At 28.1% G+C, this 13,839-nt stretch overlaps 1 protein-coding gene and 2 long non-coding RNA genes across 3 annotated transcripts; 2 read left to right on the plus strand and 1 right to left on the minus strand.

The window, feature by feature from the left end:
* The first annotated feature begins 704 nt into the window (after positions 1–704).
* On the plus strand, positions 705–2,852 carry LOC138337262 (uncharacterized). The gene is made up of 2 exons (XR_011210832.1): positions 705–1,012; positions 1,791–2,852. It is a non-coding gene; the product is annotated as an uncharacterized lncRNA (long non-coding RNA).
* A 393-nt stretch (positions 2,853–3,245) lies between these two features.
* LOC104648575 (uncharacterized) lies at positions 3,246–4,234 on the plus strand. Its single transcript, XR_742548.3, has 2 exons — positions 3,246–3,312; positions 3,829–4,234. It is a non-coding gene; the product is annotated as an uncharacterized lncRNA (long non-coding RNA).
* A 6,246-nt stretch (positions 4,235–10,480) lies between these two features.
* On the minus strand, positions 10,481–13,469 carry LOC101253807 (protein neprosin-like). The gene is made up of 6 exons (XM_019214754.3): positions 13,272–13,469; positions 13,141–13,194; positions 12,854–13,009; positions 12,638–12,691; positions 11,125–11,262; positions 10,481–10,990 (listed from the first exon to the last, which is right to left on the minus strand). The coding sequence occupies exons 1-6, from the start codon at positions 13,467–13,469 to the stop codon at positions 10,622–10,624; spliced, it is 969 nt and encodes a 322-aa protein (XP_019070299.1). The 3' UTR covers positions 10,481–10,621.
* Positions 13,470–13,839: the final 370 nt, after the last annotated feature.

Genomic DNA, 13,839 nt, shown 5'->3' on the forward strand with positions numbered 1-13,839 from the left:
TATCAAGAACAATATCGTTGGCTTTTTATTATTCGTTGGTTACACTCATAGTATATTGTATAAAATTGTTATTCCCATTTTTTTTCTACACATCAAAATTAATTGACGTTGATAAGATTTTAGCATTTTTTTAATGTGTATATATATATATATATATATATATATATATATATATATATATATATATATATATATTTATTTATTTCGATCAGAAGATGTATATATTGTAGTGAATTAACTGGAGGATATTATGTTGACGATAGAGGCATTTTTGTGCCAAAATGCAAACAAGGGGGTGTATTTTTGTGTCAAATGACATCAAGAAGTAACAATTATTACTTTCTCAAACCTAATAAAATATAAATATTTAAGTGTAAAGACATTCAAAATAACGATGTATCAACATAATTATGATTTAGATATACGTTATGAGAATGTGCTATAAGTATATACTTTTAGCCAATTATCAAATATATATCACGACTAATCTTGCATACACGTAACTTTTTTTTTTGGGAGAGCTTTTAATATGAAAAGTTTATTCACACACCTATAACAATCATCTATAACAATATTCTGTATTGAGTCCAAGGTAAGTTATAAGAATTAATGACTTGTAAAACTCTTGTTACATGTGAGAAATCAAGATTGTTAACAAATGTGAAACCAGGAATAATTCTTAGTTAATTAAAAGAGATGCTTTGTTAGTTCAAGTGTTGTTATATAAAGATTCGATGTGATAAAATATGTAATGACCCGGAAGGTCATTTTTGGAAATTTTAAATATTAGTGTAACTTGAGTTAATTAATCGATAGTTTTTGGGCTAAAGTGATAATTTATTTAAGACCCTATACTATTTAGCCTTTATTTAATAAAATATGTGGGTAAAACCTATCACAATTAGTACTTAATTAATTCAGAAAAGGAAAAAAAAAAAAGAAAGATAGAACGAACGAAGGATTTACAGATAGAACGGAGGAAGGGTTTATAGCCGACTACAGATTGCTGAAGGTAAGAAATTTTAATCTCTCCGTGCATGCAATTGAATTAATTCCTCTTCATAATGATTTTGCTTTCATTAAATGCTACCTATATATGTATACAATAATATTATAATAGCATTAAAGAATTTGGCAGATCTTATATCAATATGGTCATGGCCAATCAAATTGTTGAAGTTGTAGTAAGGTCACCATTGTTTTATTTTATTATTATTAAATTAATGTGGTACATATGATAAAGTGAAGGTGGCAGTGGTGATGATACTTGTAAACTTAGGGACAAAGGACAGTGTTAACGTTACTAGTATTAGTATAAAATTATTGGATATCAATTGGTCGATAAGGGAATTGGTTGGTTAGGAATTTATATAAGTGTATAATTTTCATACGTGCTACCAACAATTTCAAATAATAATTAAGTTGAATGCTTACTACATGGTTTAGACTGTTACATTGTACATTAAGGCCTTTGGGTTTATTGATTTTTACCATTGATTTAATGACCAGTAATTGTAAAAATTTACAATTTGTTATGTTATCATGACCTTGTAATTTTAGCTTTTATACATAAAAATAGGTAACTAAATATTAGATGTATCGTATTCTGGGGGAATGTCATTAGATCTTCGATATTTGAAGGAATTGGAAGAATTCACAAGTTAATGGGCATCAAAAAATTACAAACTTGCTTATAAATTTGGGTGAATTTTTAAGGTGAATGTCAAACACATAATAAGATGGGTGTTGTTAGTTTCGAAATCTTATTGTGAATATATATACTTGAATAGGTTGCATCGATTCGGAAGCTCAACAGAAAAGAAAGACTCAAGTCATAGAGTGATTATTTGATTGGCTAAGGCAAGTGGATTTCTAAACTCTTGTTAAGCGTACGAAATTCGTGTATTTCCTTGTGTGATGTTGAGAATGATTTGGAGACTTGTTGTTTATTTGTTGGTGTTGTATTTCTTGTTGTAAATTGTGCTTTGTTATCAAATGGTTATCTCCTCCTTTTTATTTGAGCATGTCATTTGCATTGTATCTGAGACATGGTTGTGGTAAGAGGATGGTGTACTATTTTCGAGGGTCGTATCGCGCGCCGCGATGGATATTATATTTCGAGGGACGTATCGCGCGCCGCGAAGGTTACTACTTATCGAGGGTCGTGTCGTGCGCCGCGACAGATGCATGGACAGATATGTCCCCCATGGGTCCCGGACTGAGAGACAGCGGGTGTGTATCGTTAGGGAAGACATGCATCACTATACTTGACATTGCATTCCATTGCATTGCACATACTTATTATTGATGAACTTGAACACGTGTTTTGTTGATCTTGTGAGTGTTTCTCTGTGAAGCTTGTGACTGTTGAATATTGAGTTGTTATTGAGAATGTGTAAACTGATAGAGTGTGGTTATTGAGTTGTGTGTTTGGTAAACTGTAAACTATTAGACTGTAGCGTGGAGGTTAGATATGGTGTAAGGAGTGCCCGTATTTTGTTCACTTAACTTGTGTTTAGAGGTTTGCTTGTTAGGTACCGCGTGGTTTGGTACTCACCCCTTGCTTCTACAAATTTTTGTAGGTTACGAGCCTGGATCTTCTTGATACCTGTCATTCTTTTCGTTTCCGAGGCATCTTGTGGAGGGTTGTGAGGTAGCTGCTTGTCATCTCAGCGAACTTTCCTACTCCAGTTTATGATTTTGTTTTTACTTGAAAGACAACTTCATTTTAGACTCCTATTTTATTTCAATCCTAATATTTACATTAGAGGCTTGTGCACGTGACAACCTGGTTTTGGGAATTGAATTAATATGACTTGGTTTCATAATAGAAATTGTTGTTGAATTGTCTTTACTTCCGCACTTTGTTAGATATTTGGTTTTAGGCTGAATTGTCTTGGTGGGATAAGACGAGTGTCATCACACCCATTTTTGGGTCGTGACAAAATAATATGTTGAAAGCGACGCGTAACTTCCAAATGCGTCCATGTTGAATTATATTAGGATTATTTGATGCTAATTGCCAATATTAGGAAAGGTCCCTTAAATATGAGAGATTTATTATTCATAAAAAAAAAAATAGATATCAAGGAAATGACGTGACAAAGTTTTTTACAAAAATTAAAATTAATTTCAATAAAATGTTCAAAAATATATAAAAAGAAGATATTAAAGACAAAACATAGTATAGTTGGTTGTCTCGACATTTTGGTCGAGCCTGCATGTATAAATAATAATTCTTTGAGTAGTTTAATTAATATAACAAAAAATATTTCTTCTTTGATTATAATAAAGAGATTCTCCCTTTCGAGTGTATGCATCTTTATCTATATTCTTCTTTTTAGTGTCATTTGCTTTTATGTTTTTCATTTAACATTGCTATGTATATATTGTATTGTCTCAATATTAACTCAGGTTTTGTGCAACAAGATGAAATCTTTCCCTCCTTTAATCTACTTCTCTTGCTTTTATTTCAATGAAGTAGCAGTTTCTTGATTCGAATTAAAGTTGTTAGATTTCGGCATTCGTCTAATTTTGGGATTCTGATGATTATTCACTTCTTCAATGTTATTGCTTGACAATAGAAATTGGGCTAATTTTCTGTTACTTTATTAATTAGAATTAGATGTATTTTTTTCTTTCAAGTTTCTATTGTGATTGACACCTGAGTTAAAAAAAAGTTAGTAAGTACATTGCTTCAACTTGATATACTAGCACATACTTAATGGTTATGTTATTATGTATTAGTATCTGATTATCTGATGGATTCGCTACATTAATATTTCACCTAAATTCAAACTTTTACCCTTTCTTCGCATTTGACTGCAGATAAGTATGTCTTTGGAAGAACAATACGACTCGGGGTACAACATTAGACCCATTGCACAAGTTTTTATTGCGGTCGGTGTTATGATCTTCGTTTTAATTTTGATATTTATATTAGTCAAAATTTAGAGAAACGTCGCAGTTAAAAGGCTGCATGATGATGAGATTGAAATGGGGAATCCTTAAAATTATTTTATGAAAAATGCTGTAATTGGGAATGATATAAATTTGATATAGTATTAAAAATGTTGTAATGGAATGAAATGAATTTGATAAAGTACTACTTTATTATGAAAAATATTGTAATGGGAATAAAATGAATTTGATATAGTACTATGGTCTTCGATTGTTTATTTTTATTATTTTATTTGGCTGCTTCAAGTATGTTATAAGATCATATCTTTGGTAGAATTTGTTGTTTGTTATATTACAACTGTATGAACTTAGCTGTGTAGTAATGAAAATTTTTGTAAGCAACGGTCTGCGTTATATATAGGGAAAACATAGTATCCACACAGATAGTAATAAAAAGTATATTGGCCTAATATTTCTCGTCACTCTAATTAGACTTGGCGCTCAAAGTATTGATAAATCCACAAATGTTAATTTTCAGGTGCAAGTGACATGTAAATGGCACTAATATATTTGGTATGATAAGTTCGACTGAAAAATTATTCGTATTCAATAATGCTTAGTATAGATTATTTCGATTATAACATTTGATGGTTATTGCCTATCAGAATTTGTATTTATCCCAAGTACTTCAAGGCATTATGTGCTTATATCAGGGAGGAAAACATTTTTTTTTATGTGTGAACAAACTTTTGGCCAGAGTGACGTGGCTCCTTATTATACGTACATTTTCTCTTCTTTTTTTTCTCATTTTCACGTTGAAAGTAAACAACTTCATTCGTAGCACCGCGCCATATATTTTGATAGTGACTTTCTCCTATTAAAAGTATTCCTCTTTATTTATTGCGTGAAGTAGTTAAAATGCTCTGAATTTAATGCGCATTTTAAACCTAAATACTTAAAGATTCTAATTTTAAATTCGTTTTAGTGACTTCAAGAAATTGATGAAAAGAAAGTGGAGGAAAGTCCGTTGAAATGGAGTTGTCTATGTTAACGGGAGTTAAAGTGTACCTTATGGAAATGAAATATAATAATTGTGACAATGATAGGACATTATTTTAATTTTTTTAAAAAAATTGGTCCCCTTATTATTCGAAAATATTGGGACTTAGATCATATAACTCATTGAGTTTGGTGTAGGTGCATTCATATTTCCAATAAATCTTATGATCAGTGAAATAATCATCACTAAATAAAGATCAATTATTTTCCACCGAAAATGTTAGTGGTGTTGGTGAAGTATGATCTAGTGGTCAATAAAATGATTGAAAATCATAAGATTTAGTTTTAAAATTCAGCGGAAAAAAAACACTAGACGATTCTTCTTATTTGCCCTAACTTTTATAGACATAATTACTGGATACTTGTTATTGATAGAATATGGCATATATCTCGTGTAATTATTCGATATTTGTTATTGATAAAAAAAATTGAAAATTCTTAAAACAAAACTTCCTTCTGATTTTTTATAGAAAGATGAAGACCACAATTGAGAAGAAGGACTACATGAAAACTTAAAAAAGAAAGAGTGCATTTTCTTCTCTCTTTTTTTTCACAAAGAAAAACTATATACTTATTAGTACGAAATGATAGTTATAATTACGTTATAAAGTCAAGTGGCAGAACAATAAAAAGTCATTTAGGGGTGAAGTGATAATAATATGAATTTTATTGGTTTTAAATTATAAAACAGCAACATTAAGTGATAATATTTTGTTTTGAATCTATTATGTGTATATTCATGAAATTAATTAAGACTGATATTAAAATTGCCCTATAATTTCAGTAAAAATATCATTATTATTATTATGAACAAAATAATACTATAGAAAAGTAAATTAGATTTTGAAGGAAATTAGGTCATTATACTCATGAAATGTTATTATAATGAATCTGTGTTATATCGAATTTAATTGTGTATCATATGTATTAGTAAAGCCTCTTAATTTGGAGGTCATGAAATTTGAAATTATTAACAAATCTTGTTGTACTAGCTGGAAAAAAAATATGGACCGATAAAATAACGATACGTCTTCAAAAAAATCTTTGAAAAATCCAGAATTGTTGTGTTTATGGGGGCCATAAAATTGTTGCTTTGGGGGGTCAACATTTTGCATAAAAAATGACAGAAATTCCACATTTAAGTTCTCTTATTACCAATATTCCCTACTAGTTTTATAAATTTCCAAAATATCTTATTTTTGCGCATAAGATTAATGTATCTCGCATCTAATTAATGTATCTCACACATCAAATTAGTGTATCATGTATAAAATGTAATGTATCTTACTTAACGATATATGTATCTCACGCATTAAATTAATGTATCTCCATCAGATAAATGTATCATATATAAAATGTAATGTATCTTACTTAACGATAAATGTATCTCGCGCATCAGATTAATGTTATTATAATGAATCTTTGTTATAACGAATTTGATTGTGTATCATATGTATTAGTAAAGCCCCTTAATTTGGAGGTCATGAAATTTGGAATTATTAACAAATCTTGTTGTATTAGCTGGAAAAAAAATATGGCCCAATAACACAGTGACACGTCTTAAAAAAAAACTTTGAATAATCCAGAATTGTAGTGTTTATGGGGCCCATAAAATTGTTGCTTTTGGGGTCAACATTTTGCTTAAAAAATGACAGAAATTCCATCTTTAAGTTTTCTTATTACTATTATTTTCTGTTACTTTTATAAATTTCCAAAATATCTTGTTTTTACGCATAAGATTAATGTATCTCGCGCATCAGATTAATGTATCTCACACATCAAATTAGTGTATCATGTATAAAATGTAATGTATCTTACTTAACAATATATGTATCTCACGCATTAAATTAATGTATCTCCATCAGATAAATGTATCATGTATAAAATGTAATGTATCTTACTTAACGATAAATGTATCTCGCGCATCAGATTAATGTATCAGCGCTTATAGTATTGTATTAGTTTGAATGATTTCTGTAATTGTAAACTTATAAGGGACAAATTATAATTTTACCTTAAAAATATGTGATTTTTATTCTTTGCCCATTATGTATTGATAAAGCCCCTTAATTTGGAGGTCTGAAAACATTGGAATTATCAACAAATCTTGTCGTATTAGCTGGAAAAATAATATGGCCCAATAAAACAATTACACGTCTCAAAAAACCCTTAAAAATCCATATTTGTTGTGTTTATGGGAGCCATAAAACTGTTGCTTTTGGGAGTCAACATTTTGTAGTATTATTATGAAATTGGACCACACTATTATACTATTAAAAACAAAAATTGGTTGACCAAGAATCTCGATTTTGTGATTTATATTATACTAGACGCATGTGTCGTGTTAGTACGATTTCAATATCTATTATTTTTTTATTTTATTTTATGTGACACATATAAAATTTTAAAAGTCAATTAAATTTTAATATGATTTTTAAATACTCTAAATTAATTATTGTAATTTATTGTATTGTTATGTAATTTTAAAATAATATATGTTACTTTCTTTGTCCCAATCTTTCAAGAGTAAATTTGTTGTTAATGTAAAACCACACATGTTGGTTGCCTCATGTGTGGTTAAGATGAAATAACTAAAATATGAATAAGAATTATATTTACGTAATACGAAATGTCAAAAGACTCAAATCAATAAAGAAACTGAAATTAATTAAAGACCTCTACTAATTAAAACATAAAATTTCAAGCTGAAAATCTCGTAAATCAATTAGTAGATGTAAAGGTCTTTAATCAAAATTATCACTGCCTCCGTGCACTATTAACTGTCATACTTTCCACTTTTAAAGTCAAATTATAAAAAAATTGACAAACATTTTACAATATATTTTTTCATCATATTGATATACAAAAAATTGTAATGTATAATACTTTTAGTATAATTTATTAATATCTAATTTTTTTTATTTAAAATATTGAATAAATGTAATTTAAATTAAATTTGTAAACTAGTCAAATAGACTTTTGAAAAAAGTAACATGACAAATAAAAATGAAGGACAAGAGTACAATTGCTTTACGGGATAAAAGAAGAAGCTAAAATTAAAACAGAAATAAAAAATAATGTTGGCAAAGTTTGAACGCTAGACCTTGGGGTTGATATGTCATACCTAAACTAGTAGGTCAAACAACATATCACCTAAACAAACACAGAGCTGAAGAAAACTTGTTGATCTCTTACGTATAATTAGTAGAAGTAGATAACGTAGTTAACATGTTGTGAAGCATCAATTTTTATTTTGTTTGACTTTTTTTTTCTTTTTTTTCTAATTTAAGCATAAAATAATTTTCATCTCATTTTATGTGACCCTTTATTAGATTACCACAATTTTACAAAATCAATGCTACTTTTCTATGTTAAAAGTACTACTAGTGAATTAATTCACACTTCGCCTCATTACAAAAATCTTATTAAATTTTGTTAGTATTCCCTTAATCCTCGAATGTCAAGATTATTGAAACTTTTTTTAGTCTTGAATTTCTTAACACATTATTTCTTAAGCTTTAAGCTATACATAATATTTGTATTGATGCATCATAATATTATGATATAATATCTCCTCTTTTAATAACAATTAAAAAAGCTATGCAATTATGTTATTTATTTTCTTTTTAATTTTAGAAATTTTAATCATCTATAAAATACTTGACTTATATATAATACTAGGTTAATAATTTATTAAAAATAATAAATTATGAACCAATCAAATAAGTTTAATTTAATTTATCTATTTAGAATCGTCTTGAAAATAATAAGAAAGAGATACAATAAAATTAAGGAAAGAAATCAATTAAATAGATTTTATTAAAAGAATATTCACAACTTTTTAAAATTTTCATTTGATTTTTCTTAATTTACTTTATTTTATATAATAGTTTTCTTATGCAATTTTAAATTTTTTTCTCAAAAGTTTCATTGAGTTAGTACATGAGAATAGAGTTATTTAGAAATAATATAAGTGATATAAATAAAAAGAATAAAAGACAAAAAGTAAAAATAAAATGTGGCTAATAAATATAAACAAAGATAAATTGAGAAAAAGATATAATATATAAATAATAATAAAAAAATCAAAATACAGTTCTAGATTGAATTCAAAAATAATGAGACCTTTCATTGGATATTAAAACTTGAGTCAATCTCAGTCTTTTCAAGGTAAAAGAAAAAGATTGAAAACTATTCCACTCTACGAGAATGAAACTTGAAATTTAACAATTTGTCAGTGAGTCACGCTCATCTTTAATTGTAGAAGAGGTTCATTTTATTATATATACACTTATAATAAAAAATTATGAATAAATCCTAAACTACACATAATTTTGCCCCTGCTTATCAATATGTGCGATTTGGCCAAATTTATTATCAATATGGTTAGAATATACGATATATATTTGCTAAGGAACAAGTTCCAGTGCTTATCACCTTATTTTGTTATTGTCATTTAACAAGTATTTATTTTTTGTAAAAAAGATATTATTTAACTAATATTTAGTATTAGGTAATTTCCAATAATTTCAGTCTAAAAAGAAAAATCTTTTAAAAAATTGGTCATTACTATTACTGATGATACTGTTTTTTGGGTTAATGTGTTCCCAAAAAAAATTACTAATGCTTATTTGTTTTTTAATATATTAAGAAAGTTAATTAATTTTTTTATTAGTATCGTAATTTATAATTATATAAACAATTAAGATATATTTTTAAATTATAAAATTTTAGATGTTATTTTTTTTCTCTAATTTGTTTTCAATTAAATAAAATCGCATAAAATAGGAAAGTGAGACTATAGTATCTTTTGGGGCTACCATGTTTTTTTAATGAGTTTTAGCTTTGTTTTGGTTTTTCTTTCATGTGAAATAATCTATATAAATTACCTAATATTATATAAATATTTTTAAAAAGAAAAGGAAAAGAAAAATAAACAAATTCAAAGGGATTAACGTGACACCAACGGGATTTGTTATACGGTTAGGATAAAATTCAATTATTTAATGATATTTTATCTCTGTTTTACAACTAAACGTATATGATTAAATTAGTGCAGCAAAAAAATTTTAAGGTGAAAAAGTATGTGGACTTATTTAATCATGTACTTAGTTAGTAAATTATTTAATTGTTTGTTTTCTTAGTGAGTAAATTATTGTGTTTATATGAAAAAAATGCCTAAAAATGAGAAAGACAAATAGAAATTTTAGAAGAAAAACAAGTCGCACAGTAAGTAAAATATATAGCAAATTTAACAGAGAAAAGATGAGGAGGAGAAATGGATGAAATTTTTTGTAAAGAGGTGAAAAATAGAGAGATGTATTTGGGGATTTAATTTGGCAAATATTTATTTGGTTAGTTGGCTGCGTTTGAATTTTTTTTAAATCCAGTAATTTTACTAGAATTAATTTTTTTTTGGTTGATTTAAAAATTTTCATCCAATTTAGGGATACGAGTGACAAGTTTATACTCAACAAGAGTATAAATAACTCCATTTTAATGATAATGACAAGATCAACAATAAAAATTGAGAGGTATTTTGCACCATTTTCCTTTGCATTTATTTGGAAGTTAATATAACATTCAAATTAAAGGTGTATATAGAACAAATTGGAACAATTTTCTTCAACTTCTTTCATGATTTGGAAGATTTTTTTTCCTATTAAACATGTGTACTTTCACCTGGTCCCCCGTAAAGAACAAAATACTTGTCTTTTGCACCATGTGAAAGTTCTTTAAATTCAACCTTGTATGGATAATCGGTATGTGTGATTGTTGAATCTACTTCAATTGTTTTTCCTTTCTCGTTTACAATTGTAACATCAGCACAATAAGCATCATATAAAGTGTTTTCAATAGGAAATTGGCTTGAGCCCATCGGAGGTTCAGGTACACCTGGTGGACTATATACAACTCCTCCCCAATCAACATTCGTAGCAAAGCTTTTCAAGTCAGTGAAGAGACTTTGTGGCCAGAAACCTACTCGCGTAAAGTTTGGTGTCATTAAAAGCCACCAATTTCCTGATAAGTCCTTTTTTCAAAAAGAAACTAAAATAATATTAATAAGTTATCATAATAATATTTATCTCTTAACTATAGTTCCTATATCTGTATAAAATATTCAAAGACTCGAAATAAAAAAAATAAAGACAATATAAAATGTACCCGATCAATGTGTACTGTTATACCCCACTGTTCTCCTCCACGTTGTGAAATATTCATGAATGGAGTATCAAGAGGTATGTCATGGTTTACTTGTACAAAGCCGGGACATAATGTATTGAAACAATGAATTTTACCAGCCTACAAAAATAGATATATCTCATGCCTGCTTAAAAATAAAGGTAGATAGTTAAACTAAAAGTGTGTTTTCTATGAAGGAAAATGTGTTTCTTGAATAATGTTTTCCTACGTAATGTTTTCTTGAAAAGAATAAGTGGATTTCTAAGTTATTTTCTCATGTTGGTTGGTGAGTAGAATTCTTTTTTAATGTTTGGTTGGTAAATGAAACACTTTTTTCCGAAAATATCTTTAATTTTTTGCTTGAGATAGAGAATACTCTTTAGTAAAAAAAAGTTTTTGAAAATCAACCCGAATAATCGATCTAGGACCCGAACCTCACACCAAAACTAGGACAAAATCTCGACGATCGCTCAAAAATCCGACCTTAAGATCTGACTCGTGTCTTGAACCATAAATATTTTTCAAAAAACAATTTTTTAAAATAAGGGGACGGATTGGGAGAGGGGGGGGGGGGTTGAGTGTAGGGATGGTTAAAAAAAAGAAATTTTGAAATACATTTCGATTTTTTTGAAAAAAAAAAATTGATGTTGGGGGGGGGGGGTGTAGGTCTGACATAAAAAAATTGAAATTTTATATATTTGAATTTATTTTAATAAATATAATTTTTTAAAAAGAAATTAACGGAGAGGGGGGTTGGTAGGGTTGGGAGACGTAAAAAATCAAAATTAATAAATCTGAGATACAAAAAATAGTTCTTTTTTTAAAAATTGATAGGGGTTGGAGTTGGCCGGAGGGGTAGTGGTGACATAAAATAGATTTTCTAAAAATGATTGGAGTAGGGGTTTAGGAATTAGGGGTGGGGAATGAAGAAAAAAATATTTTTAAAAATGAAAATTTGACGAGGTTCTTGTGTGGGGGGAAGAGGTTGCATAGTTAGGGTATGGGATGGGTAAAAATGAAATTTTAAAAATTTGACTCTTTTTTTGGGAGTGGGGGGAGGGGATAGGCATGATAGTGGTTGGATGAGGTAAAAAGTCTGTAAGCTTGAAATATTTTTCAAAAATAATAATTTTTGAATTTTTTAACTATTTTTTTGGTGGAGGGGTGTTGGTTTAGGGATTGGGGATAAAAGTAAAAGAATATTTGAAATTAAGAAAATAAGATTTTATTTTTTGATGTGGAGGGTCGGTTGGGGTAGAGTAAAAAATATTGTAATATTAGAATGAAGTAGGCTTTTAAATTTTTTTATTATTATTTTTTAAGAAAAGTCATATTTCTTAAATTTAAGAAAATTAAGTTGATTTGGAAATCATTTTCTATAACATTTAATCCAATGGACATGAGAAAATTATAAATACACACTAAACACACCCTAAAAGATATACTAGTTTAATGAACTCAAAAGGAAAATCACCATAGTACAAAAGATAGTTACCTGAAAATGTATAAACAATCTAGTTTTAATATCCCCGTATAACGTTGGATCCACCTAAAGCACGAAACAGAGATATTATATTATAGTTATTAAATATTCAACATTTGATAACAAATTTTCTAATATACTCTTAAAAGCACAAAATTCAATAGTTAACACACATCCTTCTTCCACAAAATGATAGAATAAAGAAACAAAAAATTGATATAAACTTACTCTCCAACCAACTTGTAAGATATCTGATCCTTTATGAATTTTTAGTCGAGATCCACTGTGTTGTTGTCCATTAACTTGAGGATTGTACAAAATAGTAACCATTCCGGCTCCCGCAAAGTTGTTATGTGGATTATATGAAATTTGAGCTATTGCAACCTGAATTTTTTAAATTGTTTTTAGTAGATCTTACAGAGTATTAAACTAAGAATAAATTGTTCCTTTATTACTTCAAACTCAATCAAATAAAATATGGACATTAAAAAATAATAACTATAGTCATATACCACCTTATATCCTTGTGAAGATATGTATCCTCCATTTGGCCTACTATTGTTGTTGCTCTGCATTAGAAAATGAATTTATTTTTACTTTTGAAAACGCAAGATATATAGAAGTAAATTGGCATAAATCATCTTACAACATCATATTCAGCGTTGAATGTGACATCCTCCGGAGGAGGCATACGAGATAATCTTATAAGATCATCTTTTGTCATTCTCTTAACAGGAACAGTTCCAAAAGGACATCCTCCATCTTTTGACCATATTGTCCATGACCTATTAGTTGTTGATGAGAAGGTTGAATCTTTCTTGATCGTAGATAAAGTAGGTTTCATCTGCTCAATCAAATGTTTAATTGTATGTCAATAATATCATATCCAATAGGAACAAAATGATAACGAAATGAAAAGAGAGTAGAGATATGCCTTAGGATGAAAATTATGGTCCTTCAACAACGGATTATCAAATGCTCGTTGTTTGTAGAAATCTACACAGTCGTATGTATCTCCATATTTAGTCTGTAAACAATTAAAATTAATAAAACAAGTAACTTAAGTTAGAACAAGATGTACCATTTAAAAACAAAACATACTCACGAGAACAATTCTTAGTAAATGGTGATACTACTACTTTGCTTTTTAAAAAAAAAAAAAAAAAGATATTTTTTATCAAATATTCTATCAAACTTTGAGAAAAGACTTATCT

The sequence above is a fragment of the Solanum lycopersicum genome, chromosome 7 (genome assembly GCF_036512215.1).
Source record: "Solanum lycopersicum chromosome 7, SLM_r2.1".
Classification (NCBI taxonomy): Eukaryota; Viridiplantae; Streptophyta; class Magnoliopsida; order Solanales; family Solanaceae; genus Solanum; species Solanum lycopersicum.

Bases quoted from the DNA above. Each gene is read 5' to 3' on its own strand.
- LOC101253807 (XM_019214754.3), bottom strand. From the start codon at position 13,469: ATGAAACCTACTTTATCTACGATCAAGAAAGATTCAACCTTCTCATCA. The intron at 13,010-13,140 runs GTGGTATATGAC...TAAAAAATTCAG, and splicing joins TATCTTCACAAGGATATAAG to GTTGCAATAGCTCAAATTTC. The intron at 10,991-11,124 runs GTACATTTTATA...TTTTGAAAAAAG, and splicing joins TAACAGTACACATTGATCGG to GACTTATCAGGAAATTGGTG.